The following is a 25,242-nucleotide window of genomic DNA, read 5'->3' on the forward strand; positions in this document are numbered from 1 at the left end:
TTGTATTGTGACTATGATTTATCTCTGTCTGACCTTTAGTCCGGCCATTCTAAGGCCCGGTAATACATTATTTTCTCGTCTTGTCCCTTGCTATCATAAACTCTGCAAGTTGGGTTATTACACCGTGACAATATGTCACACATTGTGCTTTGACTTTTTCAGTGTGTTTTCTCCTATTCTGTAAACTGTGTTCATAATGTTTTTTTTTACTATGAGAGTCTTTATATTTTAGTTTATTTCCAGCTTTATTTTCAAACAACTATTATATGTATGATAATACCCCAAGCTATTGGGACTGTGTTTTATTAGTGTAAAGTGCTTACTAAGATCTTGTCTGACTTGTATTGCATTTGACCTTTTATGTTTTGTTGGCTATTGGATGACGTTTCGATGACATCAGCAGGCTCTTTATTCTTCTATTCTTTTCATTGTTTTAGGGCAGATACGGACTGTATTGTTTTCATAACCTTTAATTAGCCTATGTGAAAGACCTTTTTCCTATAAGTTTAGATCGTATAATTAATCCTCTAGCGTGATTTCTCAACAAATATTTCACATATAAAAAACAGGTCTTCTAGATAAATTTCCAACTGAAGAACAGTCTGCTTCATGTGATCTTTATATATTTTTGACATCCTGCCAACATTTTGACGGCTGATACTGATTTACAACAGGTTGCCTATTTAGGGCCTTTCTGAAGAATTTGCAAATACAGTAATACAGTATTCACCATTCTTTTTTTAACAGGCAAAGTTGGTGCCCAATCAGTGCGTTTCATTATCATGATGATTCCCATTAACTACAGATGTTTTAGGTCTGCTTCAAATTCAATAGAAATTCAAAGGAAACATATCTAAGTGTGTAATTTGTTGGCATAGCATTTTCCTTGAATTGGTTTCCTTGTAAAAAACAGGCATTCCATAAAGTGAGTGTCAATTCTCCGCAGCACAGACCTATACACAACCTATAGTTTTCTCGAATATGTTTTAAGGTTAAGATTTTGTCTTCAAGTCCAATTTGTACAATGTATTAATTGTAATAAAAAACTGTAATATCCAGCATCTACAATAATTTTAAAGGGACACTTTAGGTACTGTAGCTGATTCACCTCATTAAAGTGTTTATAGTGTCTGGAGTCCCCTGGTGCTGTTCTTCCATCAAGTGTTAAACAGTTTTTAATGTTTTCATTCTAACAGAGAATCCCCAGCAGCCCATTCCCTCTGTCCTGCTTGGACTAATTCCCTCCGTGCTGCATGGAGACACTGAACTTTCCTCAAAGTGATGTGTTAATTCTGTGCATCTCTATAGGGAGATGCTAAACTGGCCATGGCAGAGTTTGGCTCCTCCCCTGGCTCCTTCGCTGAGATCATTAGAAATGACGATCTCAGCCAATCAAATGCTTACTGGACCCGGTGCGTTTTCTAGTTATTTAAGGGGGGCAAAGGGGACTACGTTTTTTAACACAATAGGGTCAGGAATACACATTTTTGTTTCTGACCATATAGTGTTCCTTTAATATCCCTTCTGACTGTTTGATTGAGTAAGTGGCCTTGAAATACATTTCCTGTTCATTCCCCTTTGTGTGAGCCCACCCCCCCGATACCTGGACTATGGCTGAAAACAATTAATGCAGAAGCCATGCATGTTCCTCTATCCAGTCTCTCAGTGCTCCCCTAATGGCAGATATAAAGTGCATATTGTGAAGCGACATATTATGTAAAGTCATCTCCCTACATATCACTGCTATTATACTGACAATCACACCGAGAGACCAGGAATGTGCACTGCCTCTGCCACGATGCTGCTCAAACGCACTATATAGAAAAATAAAGAACAAACCTACCTAATCTGTATTGAATGGTCTCCATTTAAAGAAGCTACATTGATTTATGTTTTTGTTGCTGTTGTGAAGAAAGCAGCTTTTCAAGTTTTAGGTCAAAATAGCTGAATTTAAACAAATCTCACTTGGATAATTTTGCTGCCTAAAATGTGAAACTTACTCGGAATTCATACCTTAACCATCAATCCTGAATGTAATGCCGCTAAACTTTTGACCAAATGCAAATGTAGTAATTACTGTTCCATACGTATAGTGCAGTTTGTTCCCTCGGCATTGCTTTGCCCACAGAAATACATTTTCTTTTTGATCCGAAAAAATCATATCAGGAGATAGGCATTCGGCGAAATGAATGAAGATCCGTCTCACATATACACATCTGTTTTAAATTCCACAAGTACGATACAGATGGACTTTAATTTCCATTTTTCGTGTTTAGAAACTTTAAGTTGAACGTTTAGTTGAAAGTTGGAATGGTTTAGACTCAGGCCTTATTTACCCAGCGTGAATACATTCTTGACATGTTTTCCTTTAGAAATGATGTAATATGGTAAAGGCAAATTCCTTTCCAAAGGAATCTACAGGTAACCAACATAAAGACAATAGAATGTTATTCAGAGGAAATTGCTTTGCTATCTTCTACAGCCTCGGAGTAGATTATTTGTTGGCCAACCTCTTTTCTCTCCAGAAATAATTAAAAGCAAACAGCTTCTTGGGTTAACATGTGTAAACAATGGATTTGTGTCTTGACTACAGTTTCTAAGGAACAAGAGTTTACAGACAGTGCCTTGAAAACACCACTTGTTACAAGTCTGTCTTAACGTAAAAAAGTATCTTTATGGAAAATAATGAGCGTCTATCAGTGTGCTGGTGGAATTCTAATTGCTTTTGGCATAATAAGCATGGTTTCAGGAGTTATAGCATTTTTTCCGGCATTTAGCTACCAACCTCTGTTTATTGGATGGAGCGTTCAAATTGCTTGTCCGATCTGGAATGGGATTCTGGTAAGGATATGATAAATTATACTACATTTCATTTTGTGTGTAATAGAAGACAATTGCTGTATTTAACAAGAGATGTTTCGAATTGATTTGGTTTTATAATTGGGTATGAAATGATTCTGTGGGTGAAAGAAGAACTCGTTATAGCTTAACAAAAATGTTTTGCGAAATGCAGTGATTAAGATTTGACACAGTCTAGTCGGCCTTTACATTGTCAGAAAGAACCATGGATCATGCAATATGATATGGTTTCCTAACTTATGCTATTACGTAACAAATATTTGCAAATACATCAAAATGTACTGAATAAATAAGGTGATTAGCTCTATAATTTAAATATTATCTAGTTTTTGCATTCGTGGATTTACTCAAATGGGTACAAACTCTATATAATTTGATATATATAGTTGACTTTTATATGGATTAAATAAAAGTAAAATTTTATTTGAAAACTATCACAAAGACCTTGGAGTGCAGTCCTTTCTACTATATTTATATGATTTTGCCAGACCTGCACCGGGCATTAAGAATTTAACCAGGAGTGCAAGCCCTTGTTACATATATATATATATATACACACAAAATACAGAAGAGGGCTGCACTCACCTGAACATGCATACATTATAGGGTGCTGCTGGGGCCAAAATATACAAAATACAGATATAATGTATGCATGTTCAGGTGAGTGCAGCCCTCTTGGTTTATTTTATATATTTGGGAGTCCCAGGCCAACTCCTTGGTTTTGTACCCCTCCCTGTTTAGAGGTGCCTCATTCCAGGACCCTATTTAGCCTTGGCTTGCAGAGATTCCCAGTAAGGAAGTATTTCCCAAGTAAGTGGATTAATCTCATAAGAGCAAGCATTAGGCTGCTACTAGGATAGGACCTGCCGAATATGGGGTACTTTGACGTAGTTGGCAGGCTTATGCAATGTATGATCATATAATGTAACTAAACCCCCATCATTTTTTACCTAGGTGAGGTGTTTTTAAATAAAACTATTACAATCTCTAAGATTTGAAATCATTGTTTAGTGAATAAGCGAGTGCGCTGGATTCTGTGTTTTGTGTATTTTGGCCCCAGCAGCACCCTATAATGTATGCATGTTCAGGTGAGTGCAGCCCTCTTGGTTTCTTTTATATATATATATATATATATATATATATATATATATATATATATATATATATATATATATATTTGAAAATGACCACACTCCAAGGACTTGATGATAGTAAAAATAAAATATAACTTTTATTCTATATCATTTAAAAATATCGACGTTTCAGCCCCAATACATGGACTTTCATCAGGATGGCAATAAACCAAATATTGTATTTTTTTATTTTTGAACAAAGTAAATATTTAAAGTAGTTATATATTTTTGAGGTGTCATAATTAGCCTACATATTAAAGAAAAAAATCTCAGGTACTCACTGTGATTACTTCCAGGCAGATTTATTGCAACGTTTCGACCTGAAACCAGCTCAGCTTGATAAAGACCTGGTTTTAGGGCGAAACGTTGCAATAAATATGCCTGGAAGTAATCACAGTGAGTGCCTGAGATTTTTTTTCTTTAATTCGTATTCCTTGAGGTTTGCTGACCCATGCTCAGTAGCACCCTGTGTTGAAATATTGTGGCTGAGTTCGAAACTACCTTTTTTCTACATAATTAGCCTACATTTTTTCAGGAGCATTTTGGATTACATTTGGGATATTTGAGATTTGAGACCGTAGGCTGAACTTGTATTAAGAGAAGAAAAGTTGAGTTGATTCAGTAATCACTAAGAAACAAAGAGAAAAATTGGGTAACCCCAATATTACACGTACGGGAAAGAAAGCAACGAGATTATTTCTGAGTGAATAGTGAAAAAGGAAAAAGAGATGACTAAAAGTGTAACTTTTATTTACAATAAAACACATCTAACAAGATCCCCTTTATCAGACCAAAAATCTTAATGATAAATTGCATGGGTGTAGGAACCCCCAAAAATCTGGGGGGGACAGCATTCTTGCTCGCCGGGTATATTCTTATTCAGTAAACTGGGAGTTGTTTATAACGTTAAATTTTAAGTGTGTGTGTGAAAAATCTCACAACAAAAAAATATGCAAAAGGAACAGTTCTTTATTTATCAGGTCACAGAAATTAACCAAAGGTTTGGCATATATTTCAGTTATTCCACTTAAAACTAGTGGTAATAATACTTTATGTAATGCACTATTGCCTGATTTTAACAAAACAAAAGATCTTGTATAAATACAATTAAATACTATAACTATATAAATAGACCCAATATGCTCAAAGGATCTTGTATAAATACAATTAAATACTATAACTATATAAATAGAAACTATTTTCTAACTGCAGACAGAGTGAGACCCTCCAAGCACCACAACCACTGCAGCGTACTTCAGCTAACTAGGTGCAAGGTAGCTGTTCCTGTAAATATGTGCCTGCCACTGCCAGCTCACACACTAAAGAACGCAAGTTTTTAAAATCCAAAAACTTTTTTTGCGTCGATCACAACACATTGCAAATTCCTTTGCTATGGCTTCGATGTCTAGTTTATCCATTATGTCTCTATGGATGTTGCATATAGCAACATGGTTCAAACGTTTCTGGGTCATTGTGGACCTCAACCAGGTTTTTAATCTACGCAGTGCACTAAAACTTCTCTCAGCTTCACAGGAAGAAGCAGGAATAGTTATTAGGATTCTGACAATTTGTTCTACTTGAGAGAAAAAGCATCTTTCTCTGGCAGGCATCTTTCGCAAAATGTCTACAACCCCAGAGACTGAGGTGTACTTGTAAACACTTGATAAGGTGGTTATCTGGGCAGAGAGAAGATGATATTCAATCTCTGGATACTGGGGAAGAACATCACTAGCTTGTCCTGTTAACAGATAATGTTCCAGTTTTTCATATACAAGTAAGCCCTCTTGGTCAAAGCGCTGCATTAACTGTGTCAATATAATATCCATTATTTGGAAATACTGAGGACAATAGTATTCCTTCACAGTCTTTGCATGAAATTGTTCAGTTGGCCCATGTTGAAGACGTTTAGGAATATTAGGTTGTCTTGGTACAGTAACCTCTTTTATCTGGTATTTTTCCACTAAATTAATAGTGGTAGCAAGAACTCTTTCAAAGGACGTGTCACATCGTAACTTTTGTATAGCATCATGGGTCCGTTGTACACTTGCTAAAAGTCCTGATATAGTTTGTTCTCTGCCTTGCAAGGCTACATTCAGGCATTCTAAGATCTCCATGATGCTAAGAGAGATTTGAAGACCTAGTAGAGTTTTCCCTTGCCTAAACTGTTGTAGTAGGCCACGTGCACGTGGATTTATATCTCCACTACTTCTGGTATTTGCAATTTCTTCAAGTGTTTCCAAAATCAGCTGGTAATTATCCAGAATTTTTTTCACAGGCTTCACTCTAACAGTCCAGCATGTTGGGCACAATGGTTTAATATGCAAGACTTTAATAGGCCCTTCAGCTTCACGATGCACAATTTCTGAAAAAGTGTTTCTGCATTTCATAGATTGCCCAAAGAGTTTGCCAAGATCTTGCACACACATAAGTGCATCTTCCATTATTGGACATTGATGTGCTGCGGGCTGCATAACTAAAGTTGTGCAATGTGCACCGCAATGGACATAAATGGCAAGTGGTTGTTCCTGCTTGATTAATGCCTGGGCACCATGATATTTACCAGCCATATTTGAAGCTCCATCATATGTTTGCCCTCGCAACATTGACATACAAAGCCCATTACGGCATAAAGCATCCTTGACAATCTGTGCGATTGCAGATCCACTTGTTTCATCAACTTGATATAAGCCTATAAAGTCCTCATGTGGGTACAAGTCTTCATCAACATAGCGGATACAGAAACTTTCTTGTTCTTGACCAGACATATCTTGTGTGCCATCAACAATAATTGCAAAGGCATTGTTCCCAATCTGTTTCCGAATAAGGCGTAATACGGTGTGAGACAATAACTTCAAAATCTCATTTTGAATGTCGGGACTCATGTATTCTGCTTTGTGTGATATCCAATTTTTTAGATAAGACACATCATCTGCTCGTGCAAGCAGAAACTGTTTAAAATTGCCATCATTGTCTTCATGGCCACGAAGAGGGAGACCTTGTTTTGCCAACAGGGCTATTGTTTGTACTATCTTGATGAGACACAGCCATGCATCATTCTGTTGCTGTTGAATTTGTAGTGAAATCTAAGCATTAATGGGTTGTGAATCTTTATGATGCAATAGTTGCTTCATAGAATATGTATGAGCAGAACAACTCTGATGTTTTTTAAACTTTTCAATAGCTTTTTTCCAATTTTTAAAGCCTACATACACAAATGCTGGCTCAGTGTTCTTTTCGAGTTGAGTCAGATTCAGGACAGCTGCTTTAGCACAGTAAAAACATAGTACCCCTTCAAGAGTAAAACTATAGTGCAGCCATGAAAAGCTTTGGAAGTAGTGAAAAAGGGAAAACGGATTGTTTTCCTGGCACTGGAGATTCCCTTTAAACAACTTTGTTTTCCTGGCACTATAGTTTCCCTTTAAGCATTCTTAGGCCTGATAATACATCTTGCTACATTTTCTTGTAGTTCTGATACATTCTGCAACCAATGGTAACACGTTCCTGACAATGACACAGATTTATCTCTCCCTCTTGCATCATGTCACAAATAGCCTCTCCTTAGTCTCAAACTGCATTATTACGCACTTCTCGAAACTCATTCTCTCCATAACATAACTCTCTCATTTCCCTCTCAACTACTAAACCTTCTCTGTACGAATTACATAAGCAGTTGTGCTGCTATGTAGTCTAACCTACAAGCTCACTGTTTTGGTATAATATGTGATTCTTGTCAATCTTTCAATCCTTATATATAGCCATAACATTACAGGAACAATGCAGGCACTGTCATTTCAATGAAGTGGTTTTAGTATCGGAACATCCATCTGTTCACTGTTAAACCACTTTTAATACTTTAATGTTAAGACTTCCCAGAAACCTGTCCCCTCTCCGTATCTTGATGCATTAACAATATGTACACTATTATGGTATGATACAACTTTACAATGTGAAGTGATAAGGTGTGTACGGTATTCCATATTTATATTGATGGCTGTTACGGTTGCCCCAGGCTAGCTGAGGGTTGACTGTAGACGGATGCTCCTAGCGCTTACCAAGGACCATCAGCACCGCACCAGACATCATAAGCACCGCAGACCTCACAAACTGCCGCAGCTTGGTTGGGGTCTTGCCGTCTCCTACCCACCCTGGACCTACAACAAGGCTCCAGGCTCCAGTGGGTGAACCTCTCTTCCTTCAGAGAGCGAAGCAGGAACAGGAACAAGCTCTTACAAGTGCTTAGTGATTATTCAAGGGAGTATGAAGAGCATAGCAATCCCTGTAGTGATTATAGCTGTCCCCTCCAAACACGAGTCGAGGCTGCGAGTTGAGGGTCAAGTAGAACTGAAGGTTTAATGGTACAGCTGCTTCTTTTATACAGTATTTCCCCACAAGGTTACCTCCCACGTGGACCTCGTGGGGCACAGGACATGACATGCACAATCCAATAAAAACAAAAAAAAAGAGTTTTACACTTGAACACTCCCAGTTACTGTACACAAACCCTCCCCTCTGCCTGTGATACAATTAACAAAGACAATGGACTAACTCAATTAACTTTAGCAGAAAGAAAAATTAATTTTTACAAACTCCAAAAAGTACCCCAAAATACAACATGTCCCCACAAATGTCACATCCCCTGATGGGTGAACAACATATCCAAAAATCACCCAGATCGGTTTAGGGCTTCAGGAATTTCCTGAAAGTCTTATTTTTGCCCCACCATGCACATGGTCCCATGCCTAAAAAAGTTCCATACACTCGACGGCAAAACACTGCTGGACAATTTAAGATGGCCGCCGCCACATGCTTGAATCAGTTAAAAGTCCAAGGGGCAGAAGCAGTGCTTTAAAATCCAATATGTACAGATAGTTTTTAAATGGCAATACACCCCAGGGGCCATAATCACAGGGCAAGAGGCTGGCAAGCAGCTCTCTCCAACAGCCAGTGGCAAAGTGTAGTTCGTCAAACTGGCATTTATAGAATCTTTTTACATAGTAGTCCATAAAAAAACCTTCAATAGTCTTTGGGCAGTAGGGGTAGATAATGTGTGTGCATTACCATACAAGGCTTTTGAGAAAGTAAATTTTATAATTTATATGCTGAAATGAATATTGTTATTTAATTCGACCATGTCTATCTATGTTCACAGGCATTTTCAGTTGGCATTCTGTCACTTTTGGCATATCGAGAATGGACGCAAAGGTCACTGGTAAGTTAGCACAGAATGTTACATTGCTAAGAACCTATTGATACCATGCCAAAGATAATTAGGACAGGATATTCAGTCTCTGGGCTGCAGTCACTGACAATATTTTATTTCTTTCATTGGTTTAAAAATGCCACCTTATCAGAATTTTACCCTACGACCAGAATATAACTTTTTCCTGTTTTCTAATTATATCAGTGCTTTATAATGTGTTTTGTACTTCAGCTAAAAACAGAGCAAAACTGATTTAATCCTTGCTTTCTGCTTCAAACACAGGTGGAATATTAACTCACCTCATATATGCTCAAATGCTTGGCCTTGTGCACACTTAACAGTCAGTTAGTGTCATGTATGCAGATAAAACAACATAATCTTGTGTATTTGTTCTATACAAAATAATCTGCTAATGTTATCAGTTTTTTGAGGAGGAACCTTAATTTTTCTTATATAGCTGTCATATCTTTGGCTGCCGCTTGGCATTCTCAGTCTCAGTGGTAGCCTCGGACTCCGGGCATCTTCTTCCGTTACCCAGGAGTGCATTGTGTGCTCTTCTTCTTCCATGTTGGTTGTTGCACAGTGTTCTCCGGATCAGGTCCTTCGACGTCCTCCTCAGATCACAAAGATCGGCGATGATGCTGTCCAATAGTGTTTAAGTTCACCCTACATATATTTCTCTCTTCCTAGTAGTAGATGTCTGTCGTGGTTTCTGTTGCCCAACGTGTAGTTTGATATTGATTATTATTGCCGTTCCTGAACCAGCTTTCTTTTGACTATTCTGTATATCTGGCATCCATGACCATGGCTTGTCTATTCACTTTGCAGAAATAGCAGACGAAGAACTAAATAAATATAAAAGGCAGCATAGGCTTGTTTCAATGTGTGGGCTTGGAGCTTCTGCTCCAACAACCTACATTTATCTGGTCCTGTTCATCACTTATATAAATCTTTAAAAAAAATCTTGAGTGTGTTTGACACAACATTCATGGTGAACTAAATAAGTAAGTGATATTAGTCACAAGTGCTAATGAGCACTCTCTAGTGGCATCAAGGATAACATTGACTGTAGCTTAAAATAGGTATAAAAAAATATTATATAGGAAAATCTTTAAAACCGCTCAAGCACTCAGTTCCGGATCTACATGTCAGGTGCCTGCAGGCACAAAATTCTAAGGCACAAACCAACCCCCAAAAAAGACAGATAAAGCAATTATAATGAATTTAATCTGCCTAATGGGAAATCCGGTCTTGCAAACATTACGAATTAAAAATGAGCATGTAGCAGCCAAAGATATGGAAAATTAACATTCTTCTGCAAATCTGACAAATTAATTTTACAAACAATATCATTGTCCTAAAACTATTTGAAATTGTTACATAGTATTGCAATAGAGATATGTATTCCAACACTCTATAATAACAGAATAAATGTCACCAAAGAAATTATAAAACACCACAAATTAAACACTACTTTCCATTCATCAAGGGAAAGGAGAGTCTTTAGGAACATAGAAAGAGTCAAGATTTAGAGCTTGTTCCTATATATAAACTTCGGTCACAAATAGTGTCTATGTGCTCTAGATTCAGCCTGTGGTTCATCTCAATGGTTTATCCACTAATCTGGAGCAAATACAAAGAGATTACCTGGGACTAGTGTTCGCTATAGATACCACCACTAATTATTTGATGTACAAAATGCTGTGATTTCATTGGTGGTGTGTGTGCTATACAGTTATAACAAATTAACACTAAAATTGAGATTAATATGATTTGTGTCTGGTAGGCAGGATGCTAAGACAACAGAGTTTGAAAATGTGGTGTACTTCTTAGAACGCATTCCTCTGGCTGCACATTTCTCTGTAAATATGTTATTAGATCAAAATATTCAATTAATTTCACAACCAGACTTCCAGCCACCATGCAAACAACCATTAGTATCCAATAATGACAATGGTGTAATTGAATTTGTACAACTGACCAGATAAATTAATGTGGTCTTTTTGTTTATCTTCTAGTGGGAAGCCACATTCACATTGGGTTTACTAAGCATCATGGGGAGCCCAGTACAGCTGATGGTGGCCATTGCATCCATCCTCATTGGTCCATATTGCTATTACACTTTCGCTGGGATGTCATCAACCAACTACATTGGCTACGCAATTAAATTTCCATTTCCTTACACCAAGTTTGTAAATATATGTCAAATTCCAAAATCCTTCGAGCTGTTCCATTTGATTCTACAGATTATTGATGTGATTTCAAGTGTGGTCATATTCTGCTCGTGTTTGGCATTAGTAATCAGACTCTCGGCAAGAAAAGTGAGAACCGGAACCTTTAATGTAAGTATTGGTTAAATTGCTTTAGACAGTGATTACATTGTTGTGGGTAATGATCTACAAATGGGGATTTTTACATTTAAAAAAACAAACACATACCATCTATTATGTCATTATGGTCACAACTATAATAGACATGTCTACTGATCAGAAACATATTTAAAAAAGACACATCCATTGAACAATGTCGATTGTAACAAGAAAAATAAAGCACTGGTTACGGGTTATTTGTCAAAATAAATTGTGTACATTGCTCTACAAGTGGGTGTGTAAAATTTTTATTTATTTATTTATTTTTTATCTGTTCACTTACACTTTACTTTTTTAAAATAAATAAATACAATAAGCCTTTAGATCTGTTTGCAGTCAGTTTATAGTGTTGCTAGTTCTTGTTGTGTTCAGTTTTAGTAGGGGGAGAAACAGCTCCACATTTGACCTCAGGCTGTATTTAGCCCTCAACACAGGATATTTTGCTCTTTTGGTAAATTCTAAACCTTAGCAAATTCCACGATGGGCTCTACCAGATACACAAGGCAGGTGACAGCCAGACATATCCTAAATGTATGCAGTGGTGTCAAACTGAAGTCCATTCTGGTAATTTTGGGCTACAATTATTTGTCATGCTAGAGCACTTGATAATTAAGGAGATTTTAATGTAAAAAAAGCCTAAGAATTTCCATACCATGCTGTACAACTTTGTATTAATTCATTAAAGTGATCAGATTTCCATGTTTAAGGGGAGAACATTATAAAATAATATACGGTAGCATAAATTTCCATACTGCCTTTATGTCTCTATCATAGGGCCTACACAAAAAGTCACTAAAATTGTAGTTCTGGTACAATTATTTACTCCCTATAGGGACACTACTTCAATGCCCAAATAAAAATGAATCACTCCTTAGTATATATACCGCAATCAAAACATGCATGCGTTTAATTGTGCATTGTTTTTATTATCGGAGGTACATCTTCAAAAACCTGCAGTTGTTTTGTCTGCTGCCTTTGCAAACCCTCCCCTTCTTTCCCAGCCCAGACTTTCTGTGACTGTCCAATCACAGACTTCCCAATACAGCTCAATGAGAAGTCTTAGCAAGGCAGGTGCTCTGTGCAATTGCTGCCTCCACTGAGCTAAACAAATCGAGAAGTAACACGACTGCTTGTCTGATTGACAGCCAATGGCTGTAGCAAGGTTAATTAATAAAGTTGCCAATTTCTATTGAAATCTGCACCTTTTGTAATATGCTAAAAAGAGCAAGTGCTTAAAGTGCTTAAAGGGTCTGGAGTGTCACTTTAAATAGTTAAATATTTATGAACCAAGTTAAGACTATATTCAGGTGGGATGTAAATTAAAGCCATAATGCACCAAAACATCTGATTGTTACTCATTTACATGAGAATTTGGCCATGCAAGAGCTTTGTATCATATTGTACTTTGGGATATGTGCATTGTCAATATACTGTATAAGTATAAAAGATTCAGGAATAATATGGTTTTCTTTATTTTATGTCACAATGGCACTTGTTTGGCAACAAAGACACATTGATATCTGATCTTTCTGTCCTTTTAGAAAAGATCATAGGATGTACTTCTAAACAATTTCTGTGAAATAAACACCTGCTATACTGCTATTGTGCCAGAACAATGACGTCTTATCTTCTTGATATTTTCCATTGTAGCTTCTTACATTACATTTTTTTATTTTTATTTTTACACACCTAAAATTTTTATGTTGATTTTAAATTTAACTACTTGTGCAAAAGGCAACAGTGAATGAATAAAAAAAAAAGATCTCCTTATATAATACCTTTTGGTCAGCTTGCTCCCAAAGAAAACATACATGTTTTTTATTTCACTTTTTTTCTTTAAAAAAAATATGAAAAAATAGCTTGGGAAAAAAAGCAGGTCTAAAGCCTTTGCAAGCCCTCCCCTTTATCTTTGGCACAGACTGAAATCAAATAATTCTCATTGAGAAGCCCCAGTGCTGGAGCCTTGACCGTGAGTGTACAAAATCGTGGATTTCCAGTGCTTCTCAATAAGCGGTAGTGCTACTCATTGAGAAGTAGTACATCCAGGTGTGCTGCTCTAACAGAAGAGGAAGCACATCTCCAAGGCTCTGTGATTGACAGCCGGGGAGGTCATGTGGCAAAGTTTATAAAACTGCCAACTTCCATTGATATCAACAACTTTTACAAACTGCCAAAGATTCGACAGACTTCAGGTACATAAAGCACTTAACCCAATGCTTTATGTGTTTTGATTGTTCCTTTTAAATAACAGAGCAATGCAGGTACTTTGGTGAAAAGGGAAATTATCTCATTAATGAAATGAAGAGTTCTTACAACTGACTTTAAGACCAAAAGTGCGTAACTTTATAAAATCAACAACTTTTCTGGTTTGGATGTTTTTTCGAAGTTGGCTATTGGGCCTAAATTATGCAACATGACTGGTAACTCAAAAGTCAGTGTTTGGTGAATAGTTTGTATACAGTAAATAATTATTTGAATTCAACGAACTTGAATTTCAGAGAAAATAATACTTGTATGTATTTGTTTTTTACAGACACAAAAACGTATTTGGTGAACTGGAGATTGGAGGAAGAGTCTATCTCGGAATGAAAAAAATTATATAATTGTTTGTTTGGTATATAGGGGATACTTTAAGATTGCCACATTGGATATCTATTACAATTTGTCCCACTTTATCCCAGGTAGAAAAGAACACACACACACACACACACACACACACACTCATTCACACACACTCTAACACTTAGCTAAACTATTTTATATATATTACCAACTGAATACTCATAATACAAACTTGTGGAACAAAACAAAAACATTCTATTTTAGTGATATACATCATCTACTAAAATAAATGGCAAGCTTCCTCTTTGAACCTCTGATTGCTGGAGATGCGGCACAAAGGATGCACATTTTATGCACATTTGGTGGAATTGCAACCCACTCCAACTTTTTTGGCAAATGATTTGGAGAAGAACAAAGACGCTTCTGGGGAATTAATTAAACTTCAAACTAGAAGTGTTTTTTTTTGTTACACCTGAATTTCAATGAGATAAAGTCAATTGAAAAGGAATTTTCAATACATATTTTTTTTTATTGCATCTAAATATTTGAATATATATAAAACGATGGCTGTACCTCACTGGTCTCACTGTTAGGAGCCAGACACTACACCAGTTAATAGGAGAAAGTGGTATTCAACAAAAAAATTAGAGATAAATTGCACTGTGGATGACTAAAATCCTACAGCATGAATAAAGGTTCTGAGAAGTAAAGATTCAGGTAAACACACTATTAACTAAGATAGGGCTGTCCAACCCCAGGTAGTCCGAGGGCCGAATTAAAAAAAAACAGATCTGAGGTCTGCATGGAAAGTTATGAATTTATTACAAAACTTATGCCTAGACATTTTTTGAGAGCCCTGAGCAGCCACGTTTTTGACAACCCTGAACTAAGATTAAGGTTTGGCATGGTATGATGTCAGGCTCCTCTCCCCCTTCAAGCACTCTCTCTTACATGCATCCTTCTGTCAAAATGTTATTTTGTTTTTATGTCGTGTATAACTATGTTTTTTAAGGAATTGTAACTACATTAATGGAAAAAATAATTTTTAAGCAATGTCTTGTGCAATTTTATGTAATTTGTTTATTTTTTTATATTTGAAATCAATAAAAAGAAAATAACTTGAAAAAATAATTTTCCTCTTCGACAGGATAATGAGGTATTTCCCATTTCTGTACGAGTGGAAGTAGCGATTTAAATCTGGACAATGTGTAGACTGAGCCCTACAGCAGGGTATATGTCTGGGCACAACTGGCACATCCTTTGTGCAATCCTACACTTGTGCCCTTAGTCTACACTAGAACTGAGTCATTACATTGACTTGGAATGAGAGCACTGTGCTCCCACATGCCAGATAACATGATCTACCTATTTGAACCCATGTTTAATCCTTTTAATCTTTAATCCTGGATGGAATGCAAGGGTCAGTGGCTGGAATCCACCAGCAATCGAGGACCCAAATCATATTAATGCAATGCTTCCCCTCCACCTCCCCAAAACGTGTTTCATATGATGTTGTTTGAAAAAAACTTTCCTGTAAGGATTTAAGATATTGATTGTTTTTTATGTGTTTTTTTTTTTTTTTATACATTTTCATTTTAAAAATTGTTTGGAATATGAATCATGATTACATTATTGTCATGAAAATGAAAAAAAAAAATAAAACTTAAAAATTAGCAGATGGGCAATGCTTTGGAAAATTCACTAAAAGCTTTATTTGAATTTCTGTAGATGACAAAAAATATTGTATGTAATTTATAAAATAAAATAAAATCACAATGTATATTCAAGTAAAGTGTTTGAAAAGAATGTAAGACATTCGGTAAGTGGCTGTGGGCATTGCACATGTAGTAATGCATCTGGGAAAGAACAGTGGTCACATGAAATATCCACTGAGTGCAAGGGCGTACCTAGAGCATTTGGCACCCGGGGCAGATCCTGTGATTGATACCCCCCTCTCTCAAAATACACCCCCCCCCTTAAAATGTAAAGAGACATCACAATTGTTTTTTTATTTTTTCAAGAATTTATAATATACATAAATCATTTTCCTACGTGTATTTTGATATTAAAATTTTAATAAAAATACATTAAGAATAGGAATATAATAAATATGTATAAACCCTTTATTTATTTGGTTCTAATTAAGACTGATACCTCCCTAGGGACATTCACAATCAGCTGCTCCCCCTCCCTTCTACAAAACACCTGCCCCACCTCTCTAAAAAAAAAACACCTTCCCGCCTCTACAAACCCCTGCCCCCTTTACAAACCCCTGCCTCTTCTCAAAAAAACCCCTGCCCCCTTTACAAACCCCTGCCTCCTCTCTAACAAACCCTGCCCCCCCCCCCCTCTTTACAAACCCTTGGTTGCCTCACAAAACCCCTGTTCAGCCCCCATAATTCCTTGCTCCACCGACAAAACCCCTGCCACCCCATACAAATCCCTGCTCCCCCCAAAAAACCCTGCCCCCTCTACAAACCTCTGCCACTCCCCCACAAAACCCCTGCCACCCCATACAAATCCCTGCTCCCCTGAAAAACCCTGCCCCCCTCTACAAACCTCCGCCACTCCCCCACAAAACCATGCCATCTCCTACAAACCCTGCTCCCCCCCCCCCACATACCCCCTGTCCAGCCCCTACAAAACCCTGGTCCCCCACATAATGCCTGTCCAGCCCGTAAACATTTCCTGTTCCCTCCCACAAACCCCTTGTCCAGTCCTTACAAATCCCTGCTCTTCCCACATACAGCCCCTAAAAAGGAACTGTCTCCGCGGCTCCACTCGCATCCAATGTCTAATGCTCAGGGCAAAGCACTGAGAGTGTGAAGGCAGACCACGATGCAGTGTTGCACGGCTCCACTCTTCTCCTCCTTCACATGAATATGTTGTGATACTCCGCAGCTGAATGACATCCCCCCAAGAGAGTGGCACACTGGGCGGACCGCCTCCCTCCCACAGTTAATACACCACTGACTAAGAGTTGTCTTTTGGTAGGAACCTGATGAAATTGGACTTTTCAGCTGTGTGCAGTCTTTGTAGTTATTACTAGAGAGCACCAACACAAGATAAGATAACACTATCTGTTATAAATCACTGATAAAGTCTCATCTTGCATATGATATCTAGCTGGCTCTGTTTCAAGGAGTTGGCCAGGAGTCATACGCAGATAGACTGTACAGAAGTAGAGCTAGATCATGATGTAAAGGCATACGTGACCTGACAAGCTGTAATACATAACACAGTATGCTGATATCTGATAATATACTGCTCTGGAACAGCATAAACTGAATGCACATTGGAACATTGCAGGTGGAACACATCAGAATAGTTGGCTAAAATACACAGATGTGGTAAACGTCAGATTAGTACTAGGCTAGAACAAGTGGAAAGTAGATTTGTGCACAAAGCCTGTCCCCCTGCGACAAATGAATCAAGTTTTTCTTAATCTATTCCTGATGAGTCAATCCATCTGGGATTACGTAATGGTTCGATTAGTTTGGACATAGATTAACAGGATTTTGATTCCTTCGTCACAAGGGGAAAGGATTTGTGTACAAGTCTGACGAAAAGTACTTGATTGAATGAACGCCCAAACCCAGATCACCAAAGTGTTTATTTCAAATATGACAACTGAGTTAGAGTTGATATATATATATATTTTATTATTATTGGTATTTATATAGTGACAACATATTCCGTAGTGCTTTTACTATACAGGGAGAAATGACCAATAATTGAGACAATTACAAATATGTTACAGGAACAACAGGTTGATGAGCACCATGCTCAATAGAGATTACAATCTAGAGATGAACTGAGAATAGAGAATGCACACATACGTTTGCAATTAGCAAATTTGTATTTATTTGGCTTTAAGGGATATACATTCATCTTGGGAATTGGGTAATTCTTCAGATGAATACCAGCATGTAGCTACTGCAATGCTGTACAGAATGAATATGCAAGTTTTAATGATCTTCAAAACACAAGGTAGGCATTAGAGTGTTTCGGGTATTATCTTTCAGTTCGTTCTGGCAGAACACAAATACTGTCTGTATCAGTAAGCAGGATACACTTGAGGCTTATTGGAAAACACAATCCAGGTAAAGAAAATCTTTTTAGATGCTGTAAAATCCCAGGAGCATAGCGCTCTGGGATTTCAATGTACAGAAAATTCAAAGCGGAGGTCTTTTCAAATGATTAATAAACCAATAGCACATGGACAAAGTGTTATTTCAAAGGTAAAACATACAGAACTGAACACAGTCCCTCAAAAAGATGTTCCAAATATAATAAACACCAGATTGGATAGCTGGTGGGATTTCTCTGCTAGCAGTAAGTACATTGAGCACACATAGATACTAGATTAGACTTGGGCATCAATGAAGTTTAAGTAAAGTTGGTTCTGTAAGCAAGCACCATAGACTGGAAGCATTCATTAAAGCAGAGTTGAGTCATTACTGTGTGACCATAAATCAGGAATGAAGTGCCATGAATAGATTGAGGTGAAAAACAATTCCAAGGCAATTACTGCAGCTGAACAACACCCCCCAAGCGAGTGGCACACTCTTTGATAAGACATGGCATTTCTTTGATGAGACATCCTCACCAGAAGAATGACCCATAAATCTCCAATGAACCATGAAGACAATGGTGGTACATGATATACATAGAATCAATGGTTCCCTCCCCATGTGAATCAATTCAGCCACATGACTTTACCCATAGGATTGAAACAGCACATTTGTGTGCACTGGTTCATGCAAAGTTAATAGAACAGGAAAGGGTTTAGAGACAGTAGATATACAAGATAGAAATCAATGGATGGTGCTAGTTATGAGTATCTTCATGATATAATTCGATTTATTATATGGACAATACACATTTAAAGGCATATGATTATCACATACAATTGGAGATGATAACAATACCTAGAATTTGGGAGACAGGACCAAGTGTTACAATTCATGCGATATTCTCATTTACTATTTGAGTACCCGAGATACTATGTTGGGTACACCTCTAGAGCAACAATGTACTAATCTACACACACTTAGTTATCTATACACAAACAAACACTATAAGCCCTTCTCTCTCATGCACACCTAATTGGCCACATACCTATACAAATAACTAGCTACCTATACATACATTCATACACAAATATTTATAGCCAATAATAATTATATGCACACTCATATTTAGGAAATCATTCATAGCCATATTAAAGCATACACTATATGGGTAAAAGGATGTGGAGACTCTACTAATTATTGTGTTCAGATGCTTCACCAATTGCTAACAGGTGCAAATAATAGTGGAATCTCCATAAGCAGATATTGGCAGTAAAACTGGTCATATAGAAGAGCTCAGTAAGGTGCCACCTTTGTCATACGTCAGGTTATGACATTTGTGATATTGAAAAACCCAAAGCACACCAAGTTAATCTTGCACATAAAAAAAGTTTTTATTAGGTAGAAATTTGATAAAAATTGTACAATTAAAGTGCAAACAGTATATAAGGCATGCAAATCAAGAGTAACATACCCAGGTCTGTTTTACAAGTAGGATGACTTCCGGGTTCCTAAGAGACGTCACCGCATATGCGTAACATCTGACGTCATCAACGCTCGACGTCATCACACGTGTGAAGTTTCAGACATAAATTATTTATTTTTGTTGTGCACGCATTAACAACATGCTTGGATAGCCACGACAGCTATAGCAAGCTTATTAGCAATAAAGTATAACAATAGCATGGCATTTCGAGTGATGGCACAATTTTTTAAAATGGTAAAGATAATTCGTCTAACAACATAGAGTTAAAGGCAATGTGTGAAAAGAGTAGTTTCCGTTCTGGTCGAAAGTTTAGTTTTGGCGTATGTGCTTGTGATCTGGATTGAGCCTGTAAGTGAAGGCATGGTGTGCGCTTATGTGTCGTATGTGTCGAGGTTGAGTTGGAACCTTGCCCTCTAAGGGAGTAGGTCGCTATGTAGAGATGTCCCGAATAGTTCGCTGGCGAATAGTTCCTGTCAGGTTAAGGTAAAGGCATGTAAGGAACTACGACAATAAACTCTTTAGGAGGTGAAATAATGACATGTTTAAACGCTTGCTACTTTACGATTAGTTAAAGGGAAACTCCAGTGCTAGGAAAACAATCAGTTTTCCTGGCACTGGAGGTACCCTCTCCCTCCCACCCCCCAATCCCCGGTTACTGAAGGGGTGAAAACCCCTTCAGTCACTTACCTGAGGCAGCGACGATGTCCCTCGTCGCTGTCTCCTCCTCCGCGCCGCTCCTCCTACTGATTCCGTCGGCCGGTGGGTGAGACTGATCCCGCCCACCGGCCGAGGAGACCTAATGCGCATGCGCGGCAATGCCGCGCATGCGCATTAGGTCTCTCCATAGGAAAGCATTGAAAACTAATTTCAATGCTTTCCTATGGGGAAATGAGCGACGCTGGAGGTCCTCACACAGCGTGAGGACATCCAGCGACGCTCTAGCAAGGAAAATCCCTGCTAGAAATCAGGAAGTGACCTCTAGTGGCTGTCTAGTAGACAGCCACTAGAGGTGGAGTTAACCCTTCAATGTAATTATTGCAGTTTATAAAAAACTGCAATAATTACAGTTGCAGGGTTAGAAGTAGTGGGAGTTGGCACCCAGACCACTCCAATGGGAAGAAGTGGTCTGGGTGCCTGGAGTGTCCCTTTAATGTTCAGAGAGCAGTTCATCTGATCAAAGGCATGGTGTGGAGGATCGGCTATAGTGGGACATGCTTGGCAGGCTGCTGTTTACTGCTTGTTCTCATCCGATCCCTTCTGGGCGCCAGGTGCAGACCCTGGGAGTCCCTGATACCTGGGAAAACAAAGGCAAGTCTCTGGCTGAGTGCCAGGTTCGCGGCTTGAGGTGGTGGAAGCTTGTTTTGTCGGGTGGTCGGATCTGTCCCGGTGGTGCTTCACGTCCAGTGCGGGATTGTGGTGGCTTAAGGTGGAGGCGAGTGCTTGACGTGGGGCAGGCTCTGAATTTCTGTTTGTGCCTCTGGTCCCGTCTTCGACGCCTTTTGCGTTGGTGGATTTTAATGGGGACTGCTTCGCTTAGCTGTGGTGGAGCATGTTGGGGCTGTGGTGGAGCTTGTTGGGGTTTCCTGCTTGTTATTTGCTTCCAAAATTGATTAAAGAGTCTGTCCAGCTTAGACTCAATGTCCTGCCATGCTTTGCTGGTACCAGGAGGACACGCGGCTGCCACCATATTGGGAGAGTCGCAGATGAGTATGTCAGCCTGGGCGGCTGTGCTCTGTGCATCCATTAGCTCTAGATAGCCTCTCAGGGGTGGACCAGTATAACCCCCACCGGTCCGAGGGGGGGGATAACGGAGCTCCTGCCGGGAAGTAGCTGCTCCTGGGCATCCCAGGATCGGGAGATCGGCCGCCTCTCCCGCCTGGTGAGCACCAGGCCACACTTGCCACGCGGAGGTAAGTAAGACTCTGTGGAGTTGCTGACCGCTATTAAGCATGTCGGGTCGGTCAGGTAGGAGCAACATTGCTGGGTCATCCCCTTCTGGGGTGAAATTCGCTTGTTGATAGCTGCTTAAAGTGAGATATTGAGGGAGCTCACACGAAGTGCGTCTTTCCTCCATGACAGCTAGGCCCCGCCCCCCGGAAGCTGCATTCTTAGTGAGAGGAGGGACAGTGTAGCTGCTGCTGATTTAATAGGGAAATCGATAGCTAGGCTAGTGTATTCAGTGTCCATTACAGTCCCGAAGGACTCTAAAAAGCCCTTTTTAGGGCTAGAACATCAGTCTGCTTTTTTTTTTCTGTGTAATCTAATTGCAGTTGCCTGCCTGCCTGCCTGCCAGCGTGTGTGTCAGGCTCACAGTGTATACTGTGCCCACTTGCCCAGTGCCACCGCTCATATCTGGTGTCACAATAGCTTGCATTTAAAAAAAAACAAAACTTTTTTTACTGTAATATAATTGCAGTCAGTTTCCTTCACACGTGTGCGTTTCAGGGCCTGCCAGAGCACAGTGTCACACCAGTGCAACTCATATCTGGTGTAACAGTAGTGTACATTTAAAATAAAAATAAAAAATTTGACTGTAATAGATTGAATAGCAGTTAGTTGTCTGCAAGCGTGTGTGTCAGGCCTACAGCGTCTACTCTGCCAACTTCTGCCAGTGCACAGTGCCACTCATATCTGTTGTCACAGTAGCTTGCACGCATAGTACCACTAATCGAAAAAAAAATGACAGGCAGAGGCAGGCCACCCCGCAGGGGCCGTCGTGGTCATGGTGCTGTGATTCCCTTTGGCCCTAGAATAATGCCCAGTGTTCAGAGGCCACGTACCCTGAACTCGAAAAGTTCTGAGGACATAGTTGACTGGCTAACACAGGACACCCAATCTTCTACAGCTTCCGCTCGGAACCTTGACGCACCATCCTCCTCCAGCTTAGCTTCGGGCACCTCTCAAGTTACCACTCGCCCACCTGCCGCCACCTCCAACACTAGCACCACAGCCGCTTCACTTGATCTGTCAGAGGAGTTATTTACACATCAGTTGGAAGAAATGAGTGATGCACAATCATTATTGCCAGAGGATGTAGATAACAGGGATATGTCTCAGTCAGGCAGCATTACACACATGGACGTACGGTGTGATGATGATGATGTTGTACCCGCTGCTGCTTCCTTTGCTGAGTTGTCAGATACAAGTAAAGCGGTTGATGATGACGATGCGTCCGGGGATGTCACGTGGGTGCCCGCTAGAAGAGAAGAAGAACAGGGGGAAAGTTCAGATGGGGAGACAGAGAGGAGGAGGAGACGAGTTGGAAGCAGGGGGAGGTCGTCACAAGGAGCTAGTGGCACAGTCAGACAGCATGCATCGGCACCCGGGGTCAGGCAGACAGCACGCCAATCAACGCATGCTGTTGCCACCACCAGAATGCCGTCATTGCAGAGCTCAGCAGTGTGGCATTTTTTTTTTGTGTGTCTGCCTCTGACAACAGCGATGCCATTTGCAACCTGTGCCAAAAGAAACTGAGTCGTGGGAAGTCCAACACCCACCTAGGTACAACTGCTTTGCGAAGGCACGTGATCGCACATCACAAACACCTATGGGATCAACACATGAGTACAAGCAGCACACAAACTCAAAGCCGCCATCCTCCTCCTGGTCCAGCATCTTCAGCCACGACAACCACTGCTGTCCTCCTTGCCCCCTCTCAACCATCCGCCACTCCATCTCTCGCCTTGAGCAGTTCCTGCTCATCTGCCCACAGTCAGGTGTCTGTCAAGGACATGTTTGAGCGTAAGAAGCCAATGTCACAAAGTCACCCCCTTACCCAGCATCTGACAGCTGGCTTGTCTGAACTCTTAGCCCGCCAGCTTTTACCATACAAGCTGGTGGAGTCTGAGGAGTTCCAAAAAATTGTAGCTATTGGGACACCGCAGTGGAAGGTACCCGGATGAAATTTCTTTGCACAAAAGGCAATCCCCAACCTGTACTCGATTGTGCAAAAGGAAGTAATGGCATGTCTGGCACACAGTGTTGGGGCAAGGGTCCATCTGACCACTGATACCTGGTCTGCAAAGCATGGTCAGGGCAGGTATATCACCTACACTGCGCATTGGGTAAACCTGCTGACGGCTGCCAAGCATGGAATGCGTGGCTCTGCAGAGGAGTTGGTGACACTGCCTCGACTTGCAGGCAGGCCTGCTGCCACCTCCTCTACTCCTCCTACTCCATCCTCTTCCATAACCTCTTAGGCTGAGTCCTCTTCTGCTGCTGCGTCTTGCTCCACATCAACGGCACCCCCCAGCTCCCCAGGTACTATTCCACATCCCGGATACGGCAGTGTCACGCCATCTTGGGGTTGACTTGCCTGAAAGCAGAGAGTCACACCAGACCAGCACTCCTGTCCACCCTGAACGCACAGGTGGATCAGTGGCTGACTCCGCACCAACTGGAGATCGGCAAATCGGCAAAGAAATTTGTTGGCGGCATTGAATTTGGGCAAGTTGACACATGTGCCGTGCATGGCACATGTGTGTAATCTGATCGTACAACGCTTTGTGCATAAGTACACAGGCTTACAGGACGTCCTGAAGCAGGCCAGGAAGGTGTGTGGCCATTTCAGGCGTTCCTACACGGCCATGGCGCACTTTTCAGATATCCAGCGGAGTTTTGCCATGGATCCCCCTCCGGCATGCCACAGTCCAGGTGTTAGTCCCCTTGAAACAACTTTTCCATCACTATTGTGGCCAGAAAGAGTCCCTGTGGGTTTTAAAATTCACCTGCCTATTGAAGTCTATGGCAGTTCGCCCGTTCGCAAACATTTGCGGAAATTCGCGTTCGCCATTTGCGAACGTAAAATGTTATGTTCGCAACATCTCTATCGATATGCCTTTGTTGCGGGGTACAGGGAAACTCCATTTGTAGGCCATGTGGGTGATTATAAGGCAATGTGGAAGGTGGGGGCTGTACATAGCCTAGGCTGTCGTAGGAATAAAGGTTAACGGGGGAATACTGACATGTAACCTGGTGAGGTATTTGAGCAGCTCCTTGTTAGTGACCATGTTGTGAAGTAGTTGGGGTGGAGCTGGGGGGGAGTAGGTAGAGAAAGGAGCCAACATGTCCGGGTTATGCCCGGTTCGGCGGTAAGTGGCTGCCGTGTAGCAATTTTGGCTATATGTGTGCAGTAAGCCCTGGGTTATACATCCATAGAGGCCTACGCCTGTTAATCAACATTCATCTTATATTAGTATGGATAAAAAGGAGAATATAAAAAATTAAAGCAACATAAAAACAAAACGAAAGTCCCGGTTCAGGTGGTCTTCATTCCAGGTGAGCCCCTGGATGCTGGAACAAATGGGACAATATTGGCAGGATCCCAAGCGGTAATGGTCGAGGAGGTTAGGAGTCCCATAGCTGCCAAGACATTGTCCATCTCCGTGATGTCTGTCGCTTTATATTGCTTGCCTTGGTGTTGGAGGAGGAGTATGTGTGATAGTCCCCAACGGTTCTTTCCCCCCTTGGCTGTCAATGCCGCTGTAAGTGGTCGGAGAGATTTACGCCATTGCAGGGTTGTGCGCGAGAGATCAGAGTAGAACGTTAAGTCCATGTCTTC

At 40.1% G+C, this 25,242-nt stretch overlaps 1 protein-coding gene across 1 annotated transcript; it reads left to right on the top strand.

Annotated features, from left to right (window-relative positions):
• The first annotated feature begins 2,616 nt into the window (after positions 1–2,616).
• TMEM212 (transmembrane protein 212) lies at positions 2,617–15,179 on the top strand. The gene is made up of 4 exons (XM_063441043.1): positions 2,617–2,841; positions 9,142–9,201; positions 11,211–11,534; positions 14,095–15,179. The coding sequence occupies exons 1-4, from the start codon at positions 2,686–2,688 to the stop codon at positions 14,113–14,115; spliced, it is 561 nt and encodes a 186-aa protein (XP_063297113.1). The 5' UTR covers positions 2,617–2,685; the 3' UTR covers positions 14,116–15,179.
• The last annotated feature ends 10,063 nt before the right edge of the window (positions 15,180–25,242 follow it).

Source organism: Pelobates fuscus, chromosome 2, assembly GCF_036172605.1.
Source record: "Pelobates fuscus isolate aPelFus1 chromosome 2, aPelFus1.pri, whole genome shotgun sequence".
In the NCBI taxonomy this organism is placed as follows: domain Eukaryota; kingdom Metazoa; phylum Chordata; class Amphibia; order Anura; family Pelobatidae; genus Pelobates; species Pelobates fuscus.